Source organism: Centruroides vittatus, unplaced genomic scaffold, assembly GCF_030686945.1.
Source record: "Centruroides vittatus isolate TY-2023 unplaced genomic scaffold, ASM3068694v2 contig_1215, whole genome shotgun sequence".
NCBI lineage: Eukaryota > Metazoa > Arthropoda > Arachnida > Scorpiones > Buthidae > Centruroides > Centruroides vittatus.
The window spans coordinates 966,316-985,697 of record NW_027120777.1 but is presented as its reverse complement, the minus strand read 5'-3'; the positions used below and the strand labels follow the sequence as shown (position 1 = coordinate 985,697).

Below are 19,382 nucleotides of genomic sequence, written 5' to 3'. Positions count from 1 at the left end.
GAATAAGTCATCTCAGGAATTTTTTTATGAGAGGTCTGACTCGGAATGTTAGGCCCCGCTCTTTACTATCCAGCCATCCCCATTGTAGGACTTGTCGAGGAGTATGGAAAAAAGGCATTCGTAGTGCCCATAGGGCGGAAACAATTAAAGACATAAAACAACTTAAAGTTTTAATGACAGTTAATTCTACATCATTTTTTACAAATTCTAATGGAATTCAAGTTCCTACAGAAAAATTCAAAGATTTTCTTCAATACTTCGAACTGCTCACTCTTCTTTCCTCCACAGTTTATCCACAATGACTATTGTGACATAATTTGTTCCTAGCGGATTTATTCTCAATGGCACATACTGGATAGCAGCCATGTTCATTTTCTATGCCCAGTATACTATTCTACTTCTATTTTTCATATAATAGCATGAAAAGTTTTGATTTTTATACAAATATCTCCAAAAAAAATTCCGATAAGATAACATATCATACTTATTCACATCAATATCATATGAAATCCACGTAATTGCCATTGTTTACTCAATTTACTCAGTTTATATTGTCTAGCTGGTAACGGATAAACTTATCCCTATTGTCAAAATTAAGCCATTTGCCATTTTATAGTAATTAAAAATATAGAATGCTTTTAGAAAAAAAATCTGTTAATAGATGGCGCCACACATTTTATTTATTTTACTTAATAATATAAAAGTTATTTTTTTTTTTAAATAAAAACTCATAACAGCCGGGAAAGTTGCGCAACTCGTTGCTGGAATTTTTGAAAATGCATCGCTTATAAAATTCTTAATTACTAATAAATTGATTTTAATTAATTAGTCTAATTAGTTTCATTGGAAAACTGCTCAATTGTATTATACATTTTTTTAAAATTTCCGATAATTTCGAGTATTTTTTTTTTTAATTTGTAGATTTCAATCCGTCTAAATTATAAATCACATTCAAAATTTATTTTACAGTTTAGAGTGTCTCCATCTGTCGATAAATTTAGTAATTAAACGATCTATGCTTATAAAAATTCGAAAAAAATGATGTGAGACAATCGAATATGCAAATCTCTCACAATTAATGACATTGGAATATTACCCACATTTATTAATGAGAAAAATTTTACTAAATCTGGTTTCAGGCTGTTACATTATAAATTTAGTCATTAAATGTATCAACAGATAGCGACAGATTTGACAATATAATTTATAACGTTAAATTAGTTAAATATCTACTCTTGTGGTAGAATCAAACTTATGTAAAACGTTTATAATTTATTATTATAATTTCTACAGGCGGCTGAAGTTGTAAATACTGTATATGTGAAATAAATATTTACAAGGTGGATACACTCAGAATGTCTTAACGAAAATTTCCGATAGATGGCATTAAAAGTCACACGTAATGGTAGTTTAAAGTGCTGTCGTTTCTATTTAAAATAAGTCAAAATATAGAATTTAAACGAATGATAATTATATGTTAAATTTACATTGCACTTTTTGTAATTTAACTTGTTTATAGAGGGCTCTAGTTAAAACGATACGAAATTCATCATACACTATAGGAACTGGTTAGCTGAATGACCTTGGTCGAAACAGTTTTTACTAAGCCATTTTGTTAAAACCTGTTTTGTCTAGTTAAAACTAGTTTTAACTCAAATTCATTTTTGACTAGAGTAAATTCTAGTTATAACAATGACATCCAGTAAAAACTAGTTTCAACTAGTTAAAACGCGTTTTAACTAAAAGCGGGTTTTTACTGTAAAATATTTACAAATTACCTAAAAGGAGAAGTAAGATTAAACTGTGAATGAGGGTTTTCTCACCTCGAAAAATTGTAGATCCTTCTGTACAAGCAAAAAAGTCAGAGGAACTATATCTGTGCATGTGACCCTTTGCGAGAAATTTGCCTCCGAAGGGCAGTTTTTACTGTGTATAGGGATGTCCCGATACCACAAAAGTATTGATGCTGTTGACATGAGTAGTTTTAAAGTATTGATACCTAGCAGGTATCAAAACTGGAAATCTTGCCAATGTTGTGTTGCCATTCAGTTGTTTACACTGCTGAGAAGGTACTATACTCATTATAATGAAGGCTACCTGGGTCCCAGAGCAGCAATCAGTATTTTATTGCTTACTCCAGGAATTGAATCTTGCCACTTGGTTCAGAAGTCAGTACATCAGTCAGTACTTTAGTTTACACATGTATGATGTCTCGTGCATACAAAAGAAGACTCATATCTAGTCCACAGAATGGGTTCTGTGGATACTACTATATATGGGATAGGAGTGGATAAGAAATTGTTGGTGAAGAAACAGAACAGTGTCTTTACATTGAAAGTTCTTTATTGTGTTCAAATTTTACAAAGTGTCGATACGGTATCGGGAAGTTCCTATCTGTACCAGTACTGTTGCCTATTCTCCATGCTCTGCATTGGTAAAGGCTTGCAATTGCTTGCCTTGACTGACAGTGCACATGTAGTTGAGCGCTTCAACATAAGAGATAGCGAGCTTCTCGGCTCCCGCGTGGGGGAAGTCCTCACACATCTCATAAAACTCCACAAACAATCAATTGGGCTTTTAATAAAAATTGCCGGGACCAATATGGCTTTACAGAAAAATATTTCTGTTTGACTATACATACATAGATGAGTCTACTGATTTGTCCCTTCACACGCTGTACGAGGCAATAACAGTTCCACCGGCGAAGTCGACCTTTCTTTGTAGGCTACCATTCGCCGTAAAATGTAAAATAGTTAAAAAGTCTTCTAGCATAATTAAAATTAAAAGTCTCCTTTTTAAATTTTAATTATGCTGTGCCACCGCTAGAAGACTTTTTAACTATTTTACATTTTGCAGCAAATGGTAGCCTACAAAGAAAGGTCGACTTCACCGGTGGAACTGTTATTGCCTCGTACAGCGTGTGAAGGGACAAATCAGCTAGACCAGTGATGGGCAAACTGCGGCCCCCTGAAATGTTCTATCCAGCCCGTGCAACATTATTCCTAATCTGACAAATAAAAAAGAATACAGGCTATAAGAAAAATAAATATTTTCCTCTTTTTTCCTCTCTTTCGTTTTATATCAGTGACGACATACAAATTTATTGACTTATCCTAGATATTGAAATGTTATGTTGAGAGTGAACTGGCTGCTGGCAACTTTGTAGCGAAGAGTAAAACTGGCAACGTGGCTAGATATCGAAACACGTTTCTTGATTCAGACCTGTCTTAGTGTTGTTGGTTTGCTAGTTTTACTCTGCATATTGTGAAAAATTTTAGCCCTAAGATGCTATCTAAGAAACGTAAAGTTGATTCCGTGAGTGCTGTGTTTTCAAAGATGAATGGACTTGGAAGTACTTTTTCACAGTTTTTAGAGATAAACTACCATGTCTCATCTGCAATGAAACTGTAGCAGTCTACAAAGAATATAACATTTCATGACACTTTAACTCTAAGCACAATGATGTCAAGGTTAGAGCCATGACTGAAGAAAGAAAACAAAAAACAAAAGATCTATGCAAAAAACTATCAGGTCAGCAAAGTATTTTTAAGAAAGGAAATAGTTCTCAGCAAGCAGCTACACATGCAAGTTATGTTGTAGCATACAATATTGCTAAAACTAACAAAGCTCTCTCTGATGGAGAGTTTGTTAAACACTGCATGCTCAAAGTTTGCAATATTTTATGTCCTGACAAAAGAAAAGATTTTGAAACAATAAGCTTATCTCGGAAAACAGTGACTTCTAGAATCGAAGCAATAGATAAAAACATATTATCACAGTTGGAATCAAAGATTGGCCAATTTAAATTCTGCTCAATTACTATGGATGAAAGCTCTGATATAAATGATACTGCACAGTTGCTATTATTTATAAGAGGTGTTGACGAAAACTTCTGTATTACAAAGGAACTAGCATTCATGAGGTCATTGAAGGGAACTACAACAGGGTCGGATATTTTTCATGAATTTATGGAAGGAATTTCAACTTTGAAAGTATCTATAAATTGCATATGTAGTATAACAACAGATGGAGCGAGAAATACGACAGGGAAAAAATATGGATTCATTGGGATCTTTAATGAAAAATATCCAGACAACAATGTTATATTTCTACATAGCATCTACATCAAGACGCCCTGTGTAAATCTGCTTTGGATATGAAACCTGTGCTTGACGTTATTGTGAAGCTGGTTAATGCTATTCGATCTTGAGGGTTTGCTCAGACAATTTCGGGATTTTCTAGAATCCATGCAATCTGAGTACTCTGATATATTGTACTACTCGAAAGTAAGGTGGCTTAGCGCAGGACGCGTCTTTGAGCGAGTTTGGCAGCTGAAAGACGAAATAGTGACATTCTTCCTTGAGAAACAGGTCTGTAGAGTATAAAATCCTAGAAGATACTGCATGGCTTTTGGATTTTACATTTTTTACAGATCTTCTCTGTCACATGAACAAGTTGAATGTCAAGATGCAAGGCAAAAATCAATTTATCGATGATATCTGGGGCCATCTCAAAAGGTTTTAAACTACAACTTGTTCTATTTGCAAATCAGCATGTTAAGAATGACTTGTCTCATTTCCCGAGGTTGAATTCAATAGTCCCGGTGATGAAGGAAAAGCTTAAGAGTTACGAAGATAGTCTGAGAAGACTCCATGGTGAATTTGAACGAAGATTTGAAGACTTCGGTGTCATTGAAAAGACTTTGAAATTTTCGGTATGCCTTTTAATGTGAACTGTGAAACAGTGAAACCGGACTTGCAACTTGAATTGATTGAATTACAATGTAACACTCAACTCAAACAGTCATTTCTTAATGTTCCAAAATTAGAATTTTACAAGTCCTTGTCAAAATCCACTTTTCTAAATCTGATATCTCATGTCCAGAAAGTTACTGCTATGTTTGCTTCATCATATATATGTGAACAAGTGCTTTCTACAATGAAACTTCAAAAGAGTTGCCTTAGAAACAGACTGACAGATGAGCATTTAACTTCTCTTCTAAGAATAAGTGCTTCCAAGTTCAAACCAAATTATGAGAAACTTTTAGAAATTTAGTCACATTTTCATTCATCACATTCTCCTTCGTAATCTTTCAGTCATTAATAGGGCTTAATATCACAAAAAATACAAGAATTTTGTAAAATGTATCATTGTTATTTTTTAATAAATTATATTGGCCTGCCTAAAGTTTTTTTCCTTTCCTTTGGCCCCATCTTTAAAAAGTTTGCCCATCACTGAGCTAGACTCATCTATGTATGTATAGTTGAATAGAAATATTTTTCTGTAAAATCAATTGGGCTACTCAAAGCCAGCATAGTTGCATGGGCTAAATAGTTAAATGTGATAGTCTTGGCAGAGCGATGCGACTCCAAATCGTGTGCATCTTTGAAATAGGGTGATTTAGGGAAGTTATATCTTGCCAAGGATAGAGGTATGGTTCCTTTGATTTTTTCATTCCTGTGGGTATAGTCTACACTCTGACAAGGTACCAACAACTCATTCAGAGGTGTAATTGTACCCATATTGTAGTTACATTACAGTATATATTATTAAAAGCTTTATAGCAATTTAAATTAAGAATAAAAACTGGCAATATTTGTTACTGTATATCAACAAAATAACCTTTTCTTTATTCCAGCAACTCAATATCAAATATGACAAACGTTTTTTGAGCAGTTTGACTGCCCTGCTTCAGGTCTATTACAAATGTGTTCTATTAAGAACGTTTATTCTGTAACATTCTATGGAATCACTCATCCCATAAAATATGAAATGAGCGACTTGAAGCAGGGAAGTAAAGCTGATCAAAACAATTTCTTGTATTTGTTACTGAGTTGCTGGAATAAAGACAAGGTTATTTTGTTGATATAGGCTTTATACCTTCCAAATAGATTTTAAATTCTCAAAGAATCTATCAAAGCATATCTGAAGATCATTGCATTTAATATTTTATTTAAATGTATTGAATGAAATATATATTTTTTAATTTATATTTAATCCTGTGGAAGGTGTGGTCAAACTATTGAGCAATTTCTACAGAGTGGCGAGTCAAAAATAAGAGAAAATTGTAATTTCTACCAAATTATATTGTAAATATGATTTAGTTTGTAGTTATAATAATTTCTAGGTTTTGCATTGCATATTTGTAACTTATGAATTTAAATACTGTATATTAAACTGAAATGTTGTAAATGATTAAGAATTTTTTTAAATTCATTAACACTGGCAACAAATTTCAGTTTTATTTTAAGTTTAATTGATTCTCTTTGCAAAAAATAACAATAACAATAAAACATTAACAATAAAACATTTTTAAACAATAAAATATTTTTCATTTTTCATATTTTCATTTTTCAACATAATAATTTAATTTTAAAATTTAGATTTAGTACATTTAAAAATTAAATAAAAAAAATATATATATATATTTTTAATGAAATAGGTTTATTTCTATACGAAAAATTATCTCGTTATAAAAGATAACAAAATATTTAATTATTATTGTCGCATTTCAAATTTTAAAATCACATTTTTGATCTTCAGTAACGCATCCTTGGAGTCTAACTGAGGTGGATACTAAAGATATAAAAATGCGAGATAATAAATATCTTCAAATTAAAATTATCAAAATTTTTAAATTTAAAAAAAAATGAAGATTTTACCTCGCATTCTGGAGCTAATCGAAATTGGAAATTTTTCAATATTTTGGCAATACATAATTTCATTGTCATTAGTGCAAATCTCATCCCGACACAACTACGTGGTCCTGTTCCAAAAGGCAAATAAATGCACGATGATGTGTAGGCGGATGCAGTTTCTGTATTCATGAATCTAAAAATTTGTTAAAATTTTTTCCATTACATATAATTATCTAAATTTAGATCAATATAAGTAAAAAGAATAAATGATTCTCCCTTGAATTGACTATCCAAGGGAGAATCTTTAAGAAATCTGAGTCAAATGGAGTAACAAGAAAGAGAATTAACCTTGAGCTTCCAAACTAGTGTCAGGAAATGATTCCATGAAAGACAGGAAGATGAAATCATGAAATTTACCAGTCTAACATGGAAGAGGAAGGTTTTGGATAGACCTTCATCCTGTAGTGAACTGAGAACAGTTGTTGATAGTAATAAAGATAATATATATTATGTCTTACCTTTCAGGATTAAACTTTTCAGGTTCAGGATACCATTCTGGATCATAATGCATCCCGCATACAGCAACACTTATTAACATTCCTTTCTTAATCTTTATATTTAATTTATCAATTTTATAATCATCGGCAGCTTCACGTTCTGGCCTACGATAAAATAACATTAAAATGGTAGTTATAATTTATTATTTTATCAAATAGAAATTTTTAATAAGAGTAAATTTTTCAGGGTTGTTGAGATTTTGCAACAGTTTCATATGCAGAACTTATCACTCCATTGTTAGACTAATATTTCTATAGTACGGTAATATATAGTAGTATACATAGATCATAAATTAAACATAATAAATTGATACTTTGGGATTTAAGAGTTATTTACACAGCAGTTTACACAGCCCTAAAAATATCAGCAATTACAAAATTTGATTACATTCAGATATTGAATATATATTATATTAATATACCTTACTAAAGCTGGATACATTCTTAATGTTTCTAAAATGGCTGCCTCAACATATTTCATTTCATTGAGTTTTTCATAGTCTATTGAGTTCTGTTTAAAAAATTTTTTTTTAAATTAATTATAAATAAAATTTTGCTTTTGAATTTTATTCATACTCACTGTATCTTCTAAAATATTATTTATTTCTTCTCGCATTCTTTCTTGGTATTCAGGATACAGAGCAAGATTGTAAAATAAATTGCTAAGAGTATAGCTTGTACTGTGATATCCGGCAATGAAAAATCCACAACACTGTGAAACAATTTCATCTAGATTCATATCTAAAAATTTAACAATTTAAAATTTAAAAAAAAATCCAGGAAAATTGAATTGAATCATTTTATATATTTAAAAAAAAAATTAAGATTTATTAATTGATTTTACAAGAATTTAAGCAGCATATAAAATCATTTTCCTTTAATCATTTCTGCCTAGATTTATGTATATAGAATATGCATAAATCTAGGTAGATGAACAAAAACATTTACGAGTTTTGATATAATAAATGTAAAGTTTAATACAAAAAAAATTAAATAAATTTATTAATTTGAACAGAAAGAATATAAATCTAACTATATAATAAATTATAGAAAAATTCAGTGTTAATAGTATCTATTATATTAATAAAAATTAATGTAAAATAATACTTTTTGCTTGAGACACTTTTCCGTTTGCTACATGTCCATTGTCGTTCTCAGTCATTTCAGTTTCCATCAACATTTGTAAGAAATCAAATCGTACCTATATTATAATTATAAATTACTAAAATAAATGGTTTAAATCAATTTTACTAATTATCATGGTTAATATATAATAAATTAGCTACTAAATATCAAGTATCTAGAACGGGCCTACCAACCCGCAGCCTGTCACGTTAAATTGTGTGGCCTGCTAAGCGATATTATATATCTATTAAAACTTTTGTTTCCCATTATGTGTATACCAAAACAATTAAATAAATGAAAATTTGCATGTGTCATTGTTATAATGTGCAAGTGCGAGTACAAACTCTTGGTATAACAATAAAATCTTATTCATTTTGTATTTGTTTTACTTTTTTAAAAGCATGTTTGCCTAAATTGTGACCCACCGTAATGTTACGCACGATCAAAGTGGCCCGCGAAACAATTTGGGTTGGCCAGGCCTGATCTAGAACATTTAAAGATTGTGAATTTGAAGATTTGCATTTTGGGGTATTTTAAAAAAATAAATAAAAGTTATCTGTTGGAATCATGACTTAACTTTTATAGCCAGTTCTTAAAGACATTTTATAACTGCAAAGAATGAATGTTCTTTCAGAAAAATAAATGTTTTATTTATAGAAATAAGAACTACATTCAAAGAGAATGCCTTGAGGAAAAGCATAATCATATGTTGTTTTATAGATACAGAGAATTCAACAGCTTATCAATGTTGAATAACTAGTTAGTGTGGCTTATTAGTTAAAAATAACTAATAAGCCACACTGTTTTCAAAAAGTCATTGTGATGATGGAAATGTAATATATTAATTTTTTCCTCCTGCAAAATCTCTAATGCTTTCATAACCCTGTAAATTGTAGAAAAAGTTAATGTAACAACAGAATTTACTCTTAAATTAAACTCTTGAATGAACAATATATACATAATAATCTTTCTTTTTTATTATCCAATTTTCTAAAATAATTTTTAGGTAAGAATACTTTATTTTTATTTTGACTTTTATTTGCTGTATTTCTAATGCTGTGGCATTGCAATTTCACATATGAATCGCACTCTATTGCATCACATATGAATCACTTAAACAAATTTGAATAGGTGACCATACAAATGAATTAAATATTGTGCAAATCAAAGATATAATTAATTTATTTCAATAACATTAAAAAGTTTTTTTTAATTATATAGTCAAAATTAGTATTTTTCACAAAATCAAACTATACCACACAGTAATTAATATTATACACTACTAAGTCAATTACGAACATTAAACTGTAAATCACAGTGAGAATTTTATGGATGTTGGCAGCAGTTATCATATACAAAACATTGAGCATTTGTGGGGTATTTTAAAAAAAGGAGAAAATCAACGTAGAACATCAAGAAAACAACTAAATTCAGGTTAATGTTACCTTAGGATCCAAAATGGCTAGCCTATTAAATCAGTACTAGTTAAGTAAAGTTTAATTTATTAAATTTTAATATCAGGCAAATATTATTAATTCAAATAACATACATATGTTACAGTAATAATAAATATACCATACATATTTGTCAAAATTGTAATATTTTAGTATGTACAGTGTTTGAATGATTGCTTGATTAATATAAAAAACAAAGTAGCTTGCAAAATTGACAAATTAATAAATTTGAATTTTATTTTTGGATTGAATACTGTTTTGTCTACAATGCAGTAAAACACATGATGCAACATGATACACAGGAGGGTAACTGGCAACTACCTAAATGTATTTTAATTCTGATGAGCTCCAAACCTGTATTCTTTAGTAACTTGCTAATTATAATAATTAGCTAATCCCGTGAAACACATGCCTCCTGTTTTCTAATAGAACTGGACTAATTTATCCTAGGAACAATTACTCCTGAACATTTTATTTTATTCTGTTTATTTATTATTTGAGCAGATAAAAATGTTGACTTATTTAATATATATTATAGGACATATTTTAAAAGTAACTGTTTCTACAAGTTTGTATCTTGATAACATTTAACTGGTTAGAACAGTTGGCATGTTACCGAAAACATTTGAATTCCATCTTAAACTGATAATTTTCTGTTTGGATTATAGTCTTCTTTGAATCAGTGGCGTAGCGTGGTGGGGGCGACAGGGGCGGCCCGCCCCGGGTGGCACTTTAAGGGGGCGGCAAAATTTCACAATAAATAATAATAATACCTATATAAGGGGGCGGCGAAATTTTTCTCCGCCCCGGGCGGCTGACACCCACGCTATGCCACTGCTTTGAATTAAAATTATTGGTTTTTCTTTTAGGTTAATATTTTCAGATGCTACTTCCAGGAACCTGTTTCTCTTTTTATTATTGAATTTATCTTTTGCATTTATTGAATTATTGTATGGAGTATGGACAAACAGTCTTGGACTAATATCAGATTCATTTCACATGTTTTTTGATTGTACGGCACTCCTAGCGGGACTAGCGGCTTCGTCTATATATTAGAATTTATAGTTTGTTTGATAATTTTTCTGTAGTTTTTAAGCTTCATTAAAGCAGTATTTCCTATTTATTTTATAGAATGATAAAAATACATCCCTAGAATAGCTTTAGGTTTTACTAAAGATGTGTTTCCTCTTTCTAGTATTTGAAATAGTTTGTATATCAGCTTGATACACAATATAATTAAAAGCAGATAATTTCCAAAAACTTTATTTTATTTGAAGATAAATCTAACATATTTGATGTTCATTGGATACTAGAAAAAGAAAAGTTTATGCTCTTATTAAAACTTCTTTCTTTTTTTTTTGTTTGTTTGTGTGTTTAGATGTATGTGTGTGTTCTGTCACTCTAGTCTGTTGGAAAAATTTTTAAGAAACATACTAACTTAAGACATATGAAAAGCAATAATAATATATACCGTATTTTACGGACTATAAGACGCACTTTTTTTCTTCGAAAAAATTGCCTCCAAAATTCAGGTGCGTCTTATAGTGCGTAGCGTTTTATAGGTATTTTTTTTTAAAAACTCGCTTAAAAATTAAGGTGCGTCTTATAGTCCGTAAAATACGGTAATAGAAATTTGTTAAATATTTCAATTTGTTCTCAAAGTTTTCAATCAAAGTAATTTTATAACTAAAATTGTAAATATATCAGTTATAAAACTATACTGATGTTCAAGAAATTAATAATTAAAACATTTAATGATTGTTAAATTCAAATACATTCTTTAAAAACAACTTTTAAAAAAGCCTAATTTTTTACAAATCAACTTGTATATTTTTAATTATTAAAATTATGAATATAATTTTAATATTTACCTCTCCACTATTTTTTCTTTTATTTATGGCATTTAATACAAACTTTTGAAAAAATTTCGTACTTTCAGGATTAAAAAGAGATATTTTAAAAATTTTCATTATTTGAGGAAACATTACTAAAAAAAGAAATACATATTAAATTTTCATTTATTGTTTTTTTTATTCTAAAGTTATTTGTTCAAATAAAAATTAATTTACCTGTCATAAAACTTCTCCACGAGAAAAAACTTTGCAATAATTTATTTGCATTAATAATGAAAGGATTAGTATTGTCTTCTGCACCTATTTTTATTCCAAATGCGCAGGAAGCAATCATGTCAATAACATATTTTCCAAATAATCTATAAAAATAAAAACAAAAAACTTTTTCCAAATGCCTCTTTACCATTTGAGCATTAAAGTTAAAGTTCCCAGTCTGTGAGATTAAGAGCCTCGTGTTCTACTGAGTGAGTTAGAAAGACTTCTAAACATCGCTACAAAATACTTAATATTTAAATATCTGTATGCTTATAACAAGACTGAATTCTGCCTTTAGGCCAGGGTACTCTAAAATACTGTACTTTTTAACTTAAACTATGGTCCAGAGAAGTAATTTTTTTATGAATATGGTTTGTCAAGATTGGTTTGTCACTGTTTAAAACTGTAGAAAACATTCAGTGCTTTATTTATATACATATATCCAGTTTGTTCTTAGGAAGGATGTTAGTGAGAATGTTGTGACAATATGCCATATTAATGTATATATTATATATAAGTTTAGTTTTAAGTTTTCTTTCTTCTTTGTTCTTCCTTTTGTTTTCTCAAATTTTCTATTAACATTCCTTCCTGTGGGTGGGATAACCCTTTCCACAAACCAAGTTAACAATGGGAAGTGAAGGCCCCAAGGCTACTAGAACGATAAGAAGGTTCGTTCTTGGTCGGACTCTTGGTGAAGGTAGACGTGAAAAAGTTACGCTCCTGCTCATCGTCTAGAAAGACCAAGGAAGACAAAGGTGGCCTACAGAAAGAGAAAGGACCCCGCTAACATAAAGAGAGAGAGACAACGTCCCTTGTATAAGGAGAGTCTTCGAAGAGATCCGAAAAACATCAGCAAGAAACGATTTAGAGTGGTTCCCCACCAGAAGAGCGTCAATACCAAACAGAGAACCCGAGGTATTCCTTATAACCTCCTCTATCATACTAAAACTTCTTGCTATTCTTCCTTTCCTTTTTAGTTTATAATTTAGTGTAAGTTAGTCGTAAGATTACAAGTCCGTCTTTTCTTATTTGTCGCAAGCGCGTTCTTTTGTTCTGTATTCGCTCGATTCCTTGCCCCAGTTTGGGATATTGTATAACATTAAGAGTTGGAATCCAAAAGAATCCTGTATATTGCTAATCACGTGAAAAAAAAATAATTGCTGTTATTTTTTTTGTGTACTGCCTCTCATGGACTATTTTACACTAGCGTGACTATCTCAATGTCACAATTACCAAATAACAATGACATGAACAAATTATCTACCAATGTTGGGAAACTGGTTGGATTACCCTAATGCAGGCCCATACTAAAGGGGGTCAGATGGTTCAGCACCTCCAGGGAATTTTGAACCAGCCCTGTCCATTGTTTCAAATAACAAAATTCTGTTTATATATTTATCTAAAAATTATAAACAAACATCCCCCAGACTCTCAGCAATGCCATCCCACAATTTGCTATAACCGCCTCTGCTATAGTTGGTCTAGCTACACCCTTGTCCTGATGTAAACTATCAAAAGAAAGTTGCCGTAGCATGTTATTCAACTTAATAAAAATTATAAAATATTTTTTAAAATTCTGATTCCTTACTGTTTCATATCAACAGATTCTCCTGATTTGGCAACTTTTGAAAGTCTTTCAATTGTTGAATCAGAACAATCATCTATTAAATAAAGTATCTAAAAGAAAAATTCTTGTAATCAGTCAATTTGATAATGTTTTAAATAAAATATTTTTGCAACTATAACAATATTTACCTTTCGTAATTTACTACCTGTTGATAATGAAGTTAAAACACTTCTAACTCGCTTCCAGTCAGAACCTTCTAACATTCCAACACTATTATCAATGACAGGATCACCAAATTGGATAGGCTAAGATATGAATATAAATGATGATAATATTCATTTTTTTAATTTTTATATAAAAATATTGTCTTATTTCTTATAAATATCATAACATTATGCAGACTAATCCAAAAATATGGAATGAATTGATGAGAAGGAAAGAGTGTTTTCCTGCTGGAAGAGTGTTTAAGATTTGTTGCATGCCATTTGATATCTATATACCATTATTAAGAACATTGAGGATAGATTTGCGTGTAAATTTTTACTTATAGATAAATCTAATGACTTATACACTCACACACACAGTTTTTGATTGAGGCAGCATAAACTCTGTCCTTCTCTGAAAATGTCTGAGTACTATTGCATTGAGATGTAAATGTAAAATATTGAAGAAGAATTTCTTTGATCCAATCATCTGTGATAAGATATAACAAAAAAAATTTGGTGATATCATCTATGCTAAATAAATTAGTCAGTATAAAATATAACAATAATCATTCTTTGAGCTTTTTCATATCACAATTTCTGAACTGTAAGAAAACATTTTAATATCATGTTGGTTGAATACGTCAAAGCTTTGACTATAATAATCCTAGAATGTACAGATTTTAAAAATATATCATATAATTTAATTAGAAATTTAAAGCTTCCATTGAAATTCTTTTATTCTGGCAATGTTGAACTCAATGAAAACATTAATGTGGAGAGTGAATAATTTCTAAAAAAAAAAAAGCAAAAATTATTGTGACATCATCACAATGCAGGGCTACAATTTTTAATCATATTTTTAACTTATTTAATTTAAAATATATGATCTGATCTAAAATTATTAGTGTCTTGCCCCTGTACATCATACTTTTCCTGGAAACAACAGAGTCATGCCTAACTCTGTTCTGAAGAAAATGTTTGAATTCAAATCATGTGACTTCTGGTTTATACTGGAATTTCGTACATAGTTGATTGGAGCCTCCTGCCTGAGATTTCCATATCTGGTCTCAACTTTCATCTAACACTGTTCTTGCAATTAAGGAAAGACAGCAGACGGATGACAGTGGGAATTTATAGTTCTGTAATTTTTCCAAATTTCCGTACATGCAAACTTGGGAATTTTAGTAATACTCATGAATCGAAGTTTGTGAAGACAAGGCATCAAAGGCTCAAAAAAAGGCAGAGAATTTCTAGCTCAAATGACAAGCTAACAATTGCTTTTTAATGCATATTCTCAGCCTGAAAGACAGAGGTTTTCTACATGAATACATTCACGCAATGAATTCACAGTATTCGTATAGAAATGACCATTAAATTTATATCTATAGCAAATTTAATGATTTACTTCTTATTTATAATTATTATATACAAATATTAAAATTCTGAATTTTTGATTATCATATTCTATGATAGTGTTTTTCAACTTTTTTCTAATAGTGGCACTTCCAACTTCATAATTTGTTTCTTATAGCAGCCCCACTTCTTTATCAATGCAGAGTTATTGCACTTTTCATACTATTAATATTACATGGTAAAAGTGTTGTACTGCTCAGCACTAATACATTTTGCAATACCCCTGAAAACCAATGATCTATGACGACTGGGCTAATGAGATAATGAATAAATTAAAGATAATATTAGAAATTTAGTATTCCTTATAAGATTAATTTTGAATATTCTCTAAAAATATACTTATTTCCATTATTTTTAAGTAAAAAGTTTTAATTATATATTAATTTTTAATTAAATACGTACCCTACGATTAGGAAATACATTAAAATCTTTCACTAAAACTTTCTTCAGAATCTCTGGATCTCCGATAACCAATATTGGAGTTTGACCATCGTAACGTCTAATTAAAATAAGCGTAATTTATTTAAATTCATAATTCTTTTAATAATTCTAAATAGTATATATCTATATCTAAATATAGAAAAACTTACCCATAAATTCTTCCTAATTTTTTATAATTTTCCATATCCTCCACATGGCATTGCTGAAAAATTTATTAAAATTACATTCATGTTTTAAATTATCTTGGATATTTTACATTTAATTATCTGTGATTTTATATGAACTTACAGGATTTTCTACTCTAAGATTTTTTATTAATCAAAACTCTAAATCTTTTGAAGATACAGGTATCTCTTGTACAACACAATACTTATACAACACAGTTTTGCTCTAATACTTTGAAAATTGGGAATATCCTCCATTCAACACAACTTCCAGTTTTGCTCTAACATGGTTTTGGAAATCCTCTGTATAAAGTTTACAATTTTTAAGTGTAAACTTTGTTATTCAATATTTTTCTTTTATTCAAGTAAGCATGTGCGTTGTCTCCAATTTGCCCATTGATTTTAGAATATCGAAATTTTCAAATTATTTTGTGCTTTCCATCAGGTTTACTTTAATGAAAACTGATAAGACAAGGACGAAAAAAATTGCTCCAACTTTCCTATCAACCAGGTGTTGGTCACAGAGTTTTCTTTTTACAGATTAATCTTCACATTTAGTAAAGTTTATTTAAACAATTTTAGGCATATGTTATTAAACTTTTTTAACCGTAGGTATTACTTACCTACGGATGATTACTTCATTCATAAAAATGAGAAATGAAATACAGTGGTATCTCAGTACTTGAACAATTTGGTATTCAAACACAAATTCTGGAAAAAAAAAATATGCTCGATGCTCGACCAAACAAATACTACCGCTAGAACAAATTTTCAATAATAAAATATGAAAATGTTACTAATACTTCTGATCAAGATCAACAAAAAACCTGAGATGACGATGATACTTTGTAAAAAAACAATGCCCCGGTTTAAATAAAAATTAATATTAGCACATAATATGGTACTTTTAACTGTGATTGTTAATTAATTATTGATTGGAAATAAATTATCGATTGCTTTAATAAACATATTTTTCTTAGTAACAAAAAACAGTAGTATACTTTTGCGAATTTCTGAAACGCACCCATGTTTTGCATTACTCCTTTGTTTCGTATAGCCCGGATTCGCATAACGGCACACTTTTACGAAATGTAACTATCGTGTTATACAAGGGATACCTGCATTAGTCATTAGTCTAATGATTGTAAATGTTAACCATCATTAATGTAAAGTCTAACTGATTGTATTTTCATTTTCAAAAGCAAGTCCACATAGAGATTAATCAAGAATGAACAATGTAAAGCTTTATCTTATAATTACAGTCAGCTGAACCATCAAATACAAAATATTAGCCAATCAACTAGTTATATAATCAGACATCTAGCACAGAGATTCTATATATTGATATATATTATAAATATCAAATATTTAATCAAATGTTATAATAACTTAAAATAGTATCATTTTATTAAAGTAATTACTTACTTTTAACAACATGACATTGAAAGAACCCAATATGGGATGTTTTTTTACCACGCAAACTCCTTGAGACTCCCAAAAATTATTATTTTTCTTAAAAAATCTGTAGAATAAACGAGCGTATAAATTGTTTTCAATTTATAATAATTACCTATTATATTTTTTTATGATTTAGTAACTTGTTTTACTAAATTAAATTTAAATTATTACTGCAAATAAATAGTAATGAATATAATGTCTCATATACAAACAATATTATAAATGATAAATCATAATTCTTTATAAATATTTCAATTCTTTCTTTTTATAATTTTCTTCATCTACTATTCTTTTTTATTTGATCTTCTGTATTGGAAGAAGGGGTCAAGGTGAACTGGAATAACATAACACTGAGATAACAAATTTTTCTTCTATTAAGAAAAATATTAAAACAAATCAACTTGTTTTTTATAGAGAAATTTTGTTTACTTGTATTCATTATATTTATTGACTTCTTTTTTCTTTCTTTTGTTTTAATAATAAAACAATGAAATTCATTGTTACAAATTATCCATTAAAGCCTTTTAAATTTCAAAATGGGTCATCATACAAAAAGATAAGGAGATAAAAATCTGTACTGAAAGCAATCAGAAAATATTAACCTATTTATACTTTGATAATAGTAATGATCATTTTTAGATTAAACCAATATATTATTATTATTTTCTCAAGTTTTCATGTAAACATATCAAAATTTTTTCAAAAATAAAGTTCTTCATAATGTCCATGGTGCTGTCTCATTAATTTTGTTATATAATGTATTTAAAACGATTTATCCTAAATATATCAAATATTTCGAAATTAAAGTGTCTTTTTTTATTAAGCAATTTAATTAGATTGAATAAATGTAATCGGAACTAGAAAAAAAAAGAAAGAAAAATGATGCTGGAAAGGTCGTTTATATAATAGCTTAAATGTGTTATGTATTTTATGTTTTCTGTAAGGAGTTCAATGAACTTTAACGAGTCACAGTTACATGTGACACAAATTTAAATCCCATAATACAACTTTCGATTTTAACTTCTTTTCTTCTAATTTCTATATAAAAGTGCGTTTTAAGCGGTTCTTTAACAAATATTTAACTTTTTTTAACCTAAAAAAAACTTTTTCTGAACAATTTTTATACATAATTTTCTCTTCCTCTTCGTTTTCTTCTATAATATTCAGAATTTTTGCTTTATATATATACCACTAATGGCTTAAACCATTACCGGCTGCCATGACGCTTCGCTTGTCGCTAATCCGGAGCGTACCTAGCTTCTACGCTTCGGAGTATTGACAAATGAGGTCCATATCCGTGGTCTGCCGCTGTTGATAAACACGATAAACAACGTCGCCGGTATAACAATCAAGAAACACGCACGTTGATTTCAGCGCTACGGTGAAACGTCGCTTCGCGCGTCGCGTCGTGTCGCCTATAAACTGCATGCAATCACGTTCAATATTTTTGATTTAAAAGGATAGATTTAAAGGCTTAAATATTTAAAATAAATCGACTTCTTAATTGTGTTTAAGTATAAAATTCTTGAAAGATCTGTGTTCGAAATGTAAGCACGAAGCGATGTGAGCGCGTAGCATCTCAACGCTAAGCGCTCACGTCGCTTCGTTGCGTTGCATTGTGCGCGAAAACACACAATATAAACTTGTGTTTAAAAATACATATAAATATGTTGCATACTTACTTGTATAAAAAGTATAGTAGAATAGCTGCTAGTATCAGCAAAGATGTAATTGCCCCGTCAATCGGCATTGTTCAGAGTGAACAAATACAGGATACTGTGTATATACACTACGCTAGTGTCGCTACAAATCTACGACCTCGACTATTACCTAACGTTCGCATGCGACTTTTATAAAAGAGAAATGGGACGTTATCAAAACAAATTACGTCAGACTGAACCATTCTATTACAAAAATAATTAACCTTGATGTTATATTCATATCGTAGTTCAAGCGTGTTTTTTACATGTTGCATAATCACTAAAAGTGAAGGCTGCGAAAACGTTCATTGACCGATTAATTATTTCTTTTTACGATCGCTAAGGATAATTTCAAGAAATTCCTAATCCCTGCTCAATCCTAGTCCCAACCCTTATTATTAATTGTTATATTCCTTATTCTCGGGATCAGATTTAGATTTCTAAGGCTCTACGCCAACGAGGTAAAGGTAATAAACCTCGTTGCTCTATGCTATAAAACATGGAGACCGCCAGTGATGAAGTGGATTAAACTACTGAAAACTGGTGCGCAG

General features: G+C 29.8%; 1 protein-coding gene across 1 annotated transcript in view; it reads right to left on the bottom strand.

The window, feature by feature from the left end:
- Nucleotides 1-19,114, bottom strand: part of LOC136987129 (uncharacterized) — a 53,818-nt gene extending 34,704 nt beyond the window's left edge. Inside the window, exons 1-13 of the mRNA XM_067284805.1 lie at nt 18,814-19,114; nt 17,099-17,195; nt 15,659-15,711; nt 15,471-15,567; nt 13,638-13,754; nt 13,471-13,559; nt 11,844-11,986; nt 11,646-11,761; nt 8,303-8,396; nt 7,776-7,936; nt 7,618-7,706; nt 7,157-7,300; nt 6,663-6,831 (exon numbers count right to left, since the gene is read on the bottom strand). Of these exons, the coding sequence (XP_067140906.1) occupies nt 6,663-6,831; nt 7,157-7,300; nt 7,618-7,706; nt 7,776-7,936; nt 8,303-8,396; nt 11,646-11,761; nt 11,844-11,986; nt 13,471-13,559; nt 13,638-13,754; nt 15,471-15,567; nt 15,659-15,711; nt 17,099-17,195; nt 18,814-18,881 (1,437 nt within the window). The 5' untranslated portion in view covers nt 18,882-19,114. The remainder of the gene's footprint in view (nt 1-6,662; nt 6,832-7,156; nt 7,301-7,617; nt 7,707-7,775; nt 7,937-8,302; nt 8,397-11,645; nt 11,762-11,843; nt 11,987-13,470; nt 13,560-13,637; nt 13,755-15,470; nt 15,568-15,658; nt 15,712-17,098; nt 17,196-18,813) is intronic.
- Nucleotides 19,115-19,382: the final 268 nt, after the last annotated feature.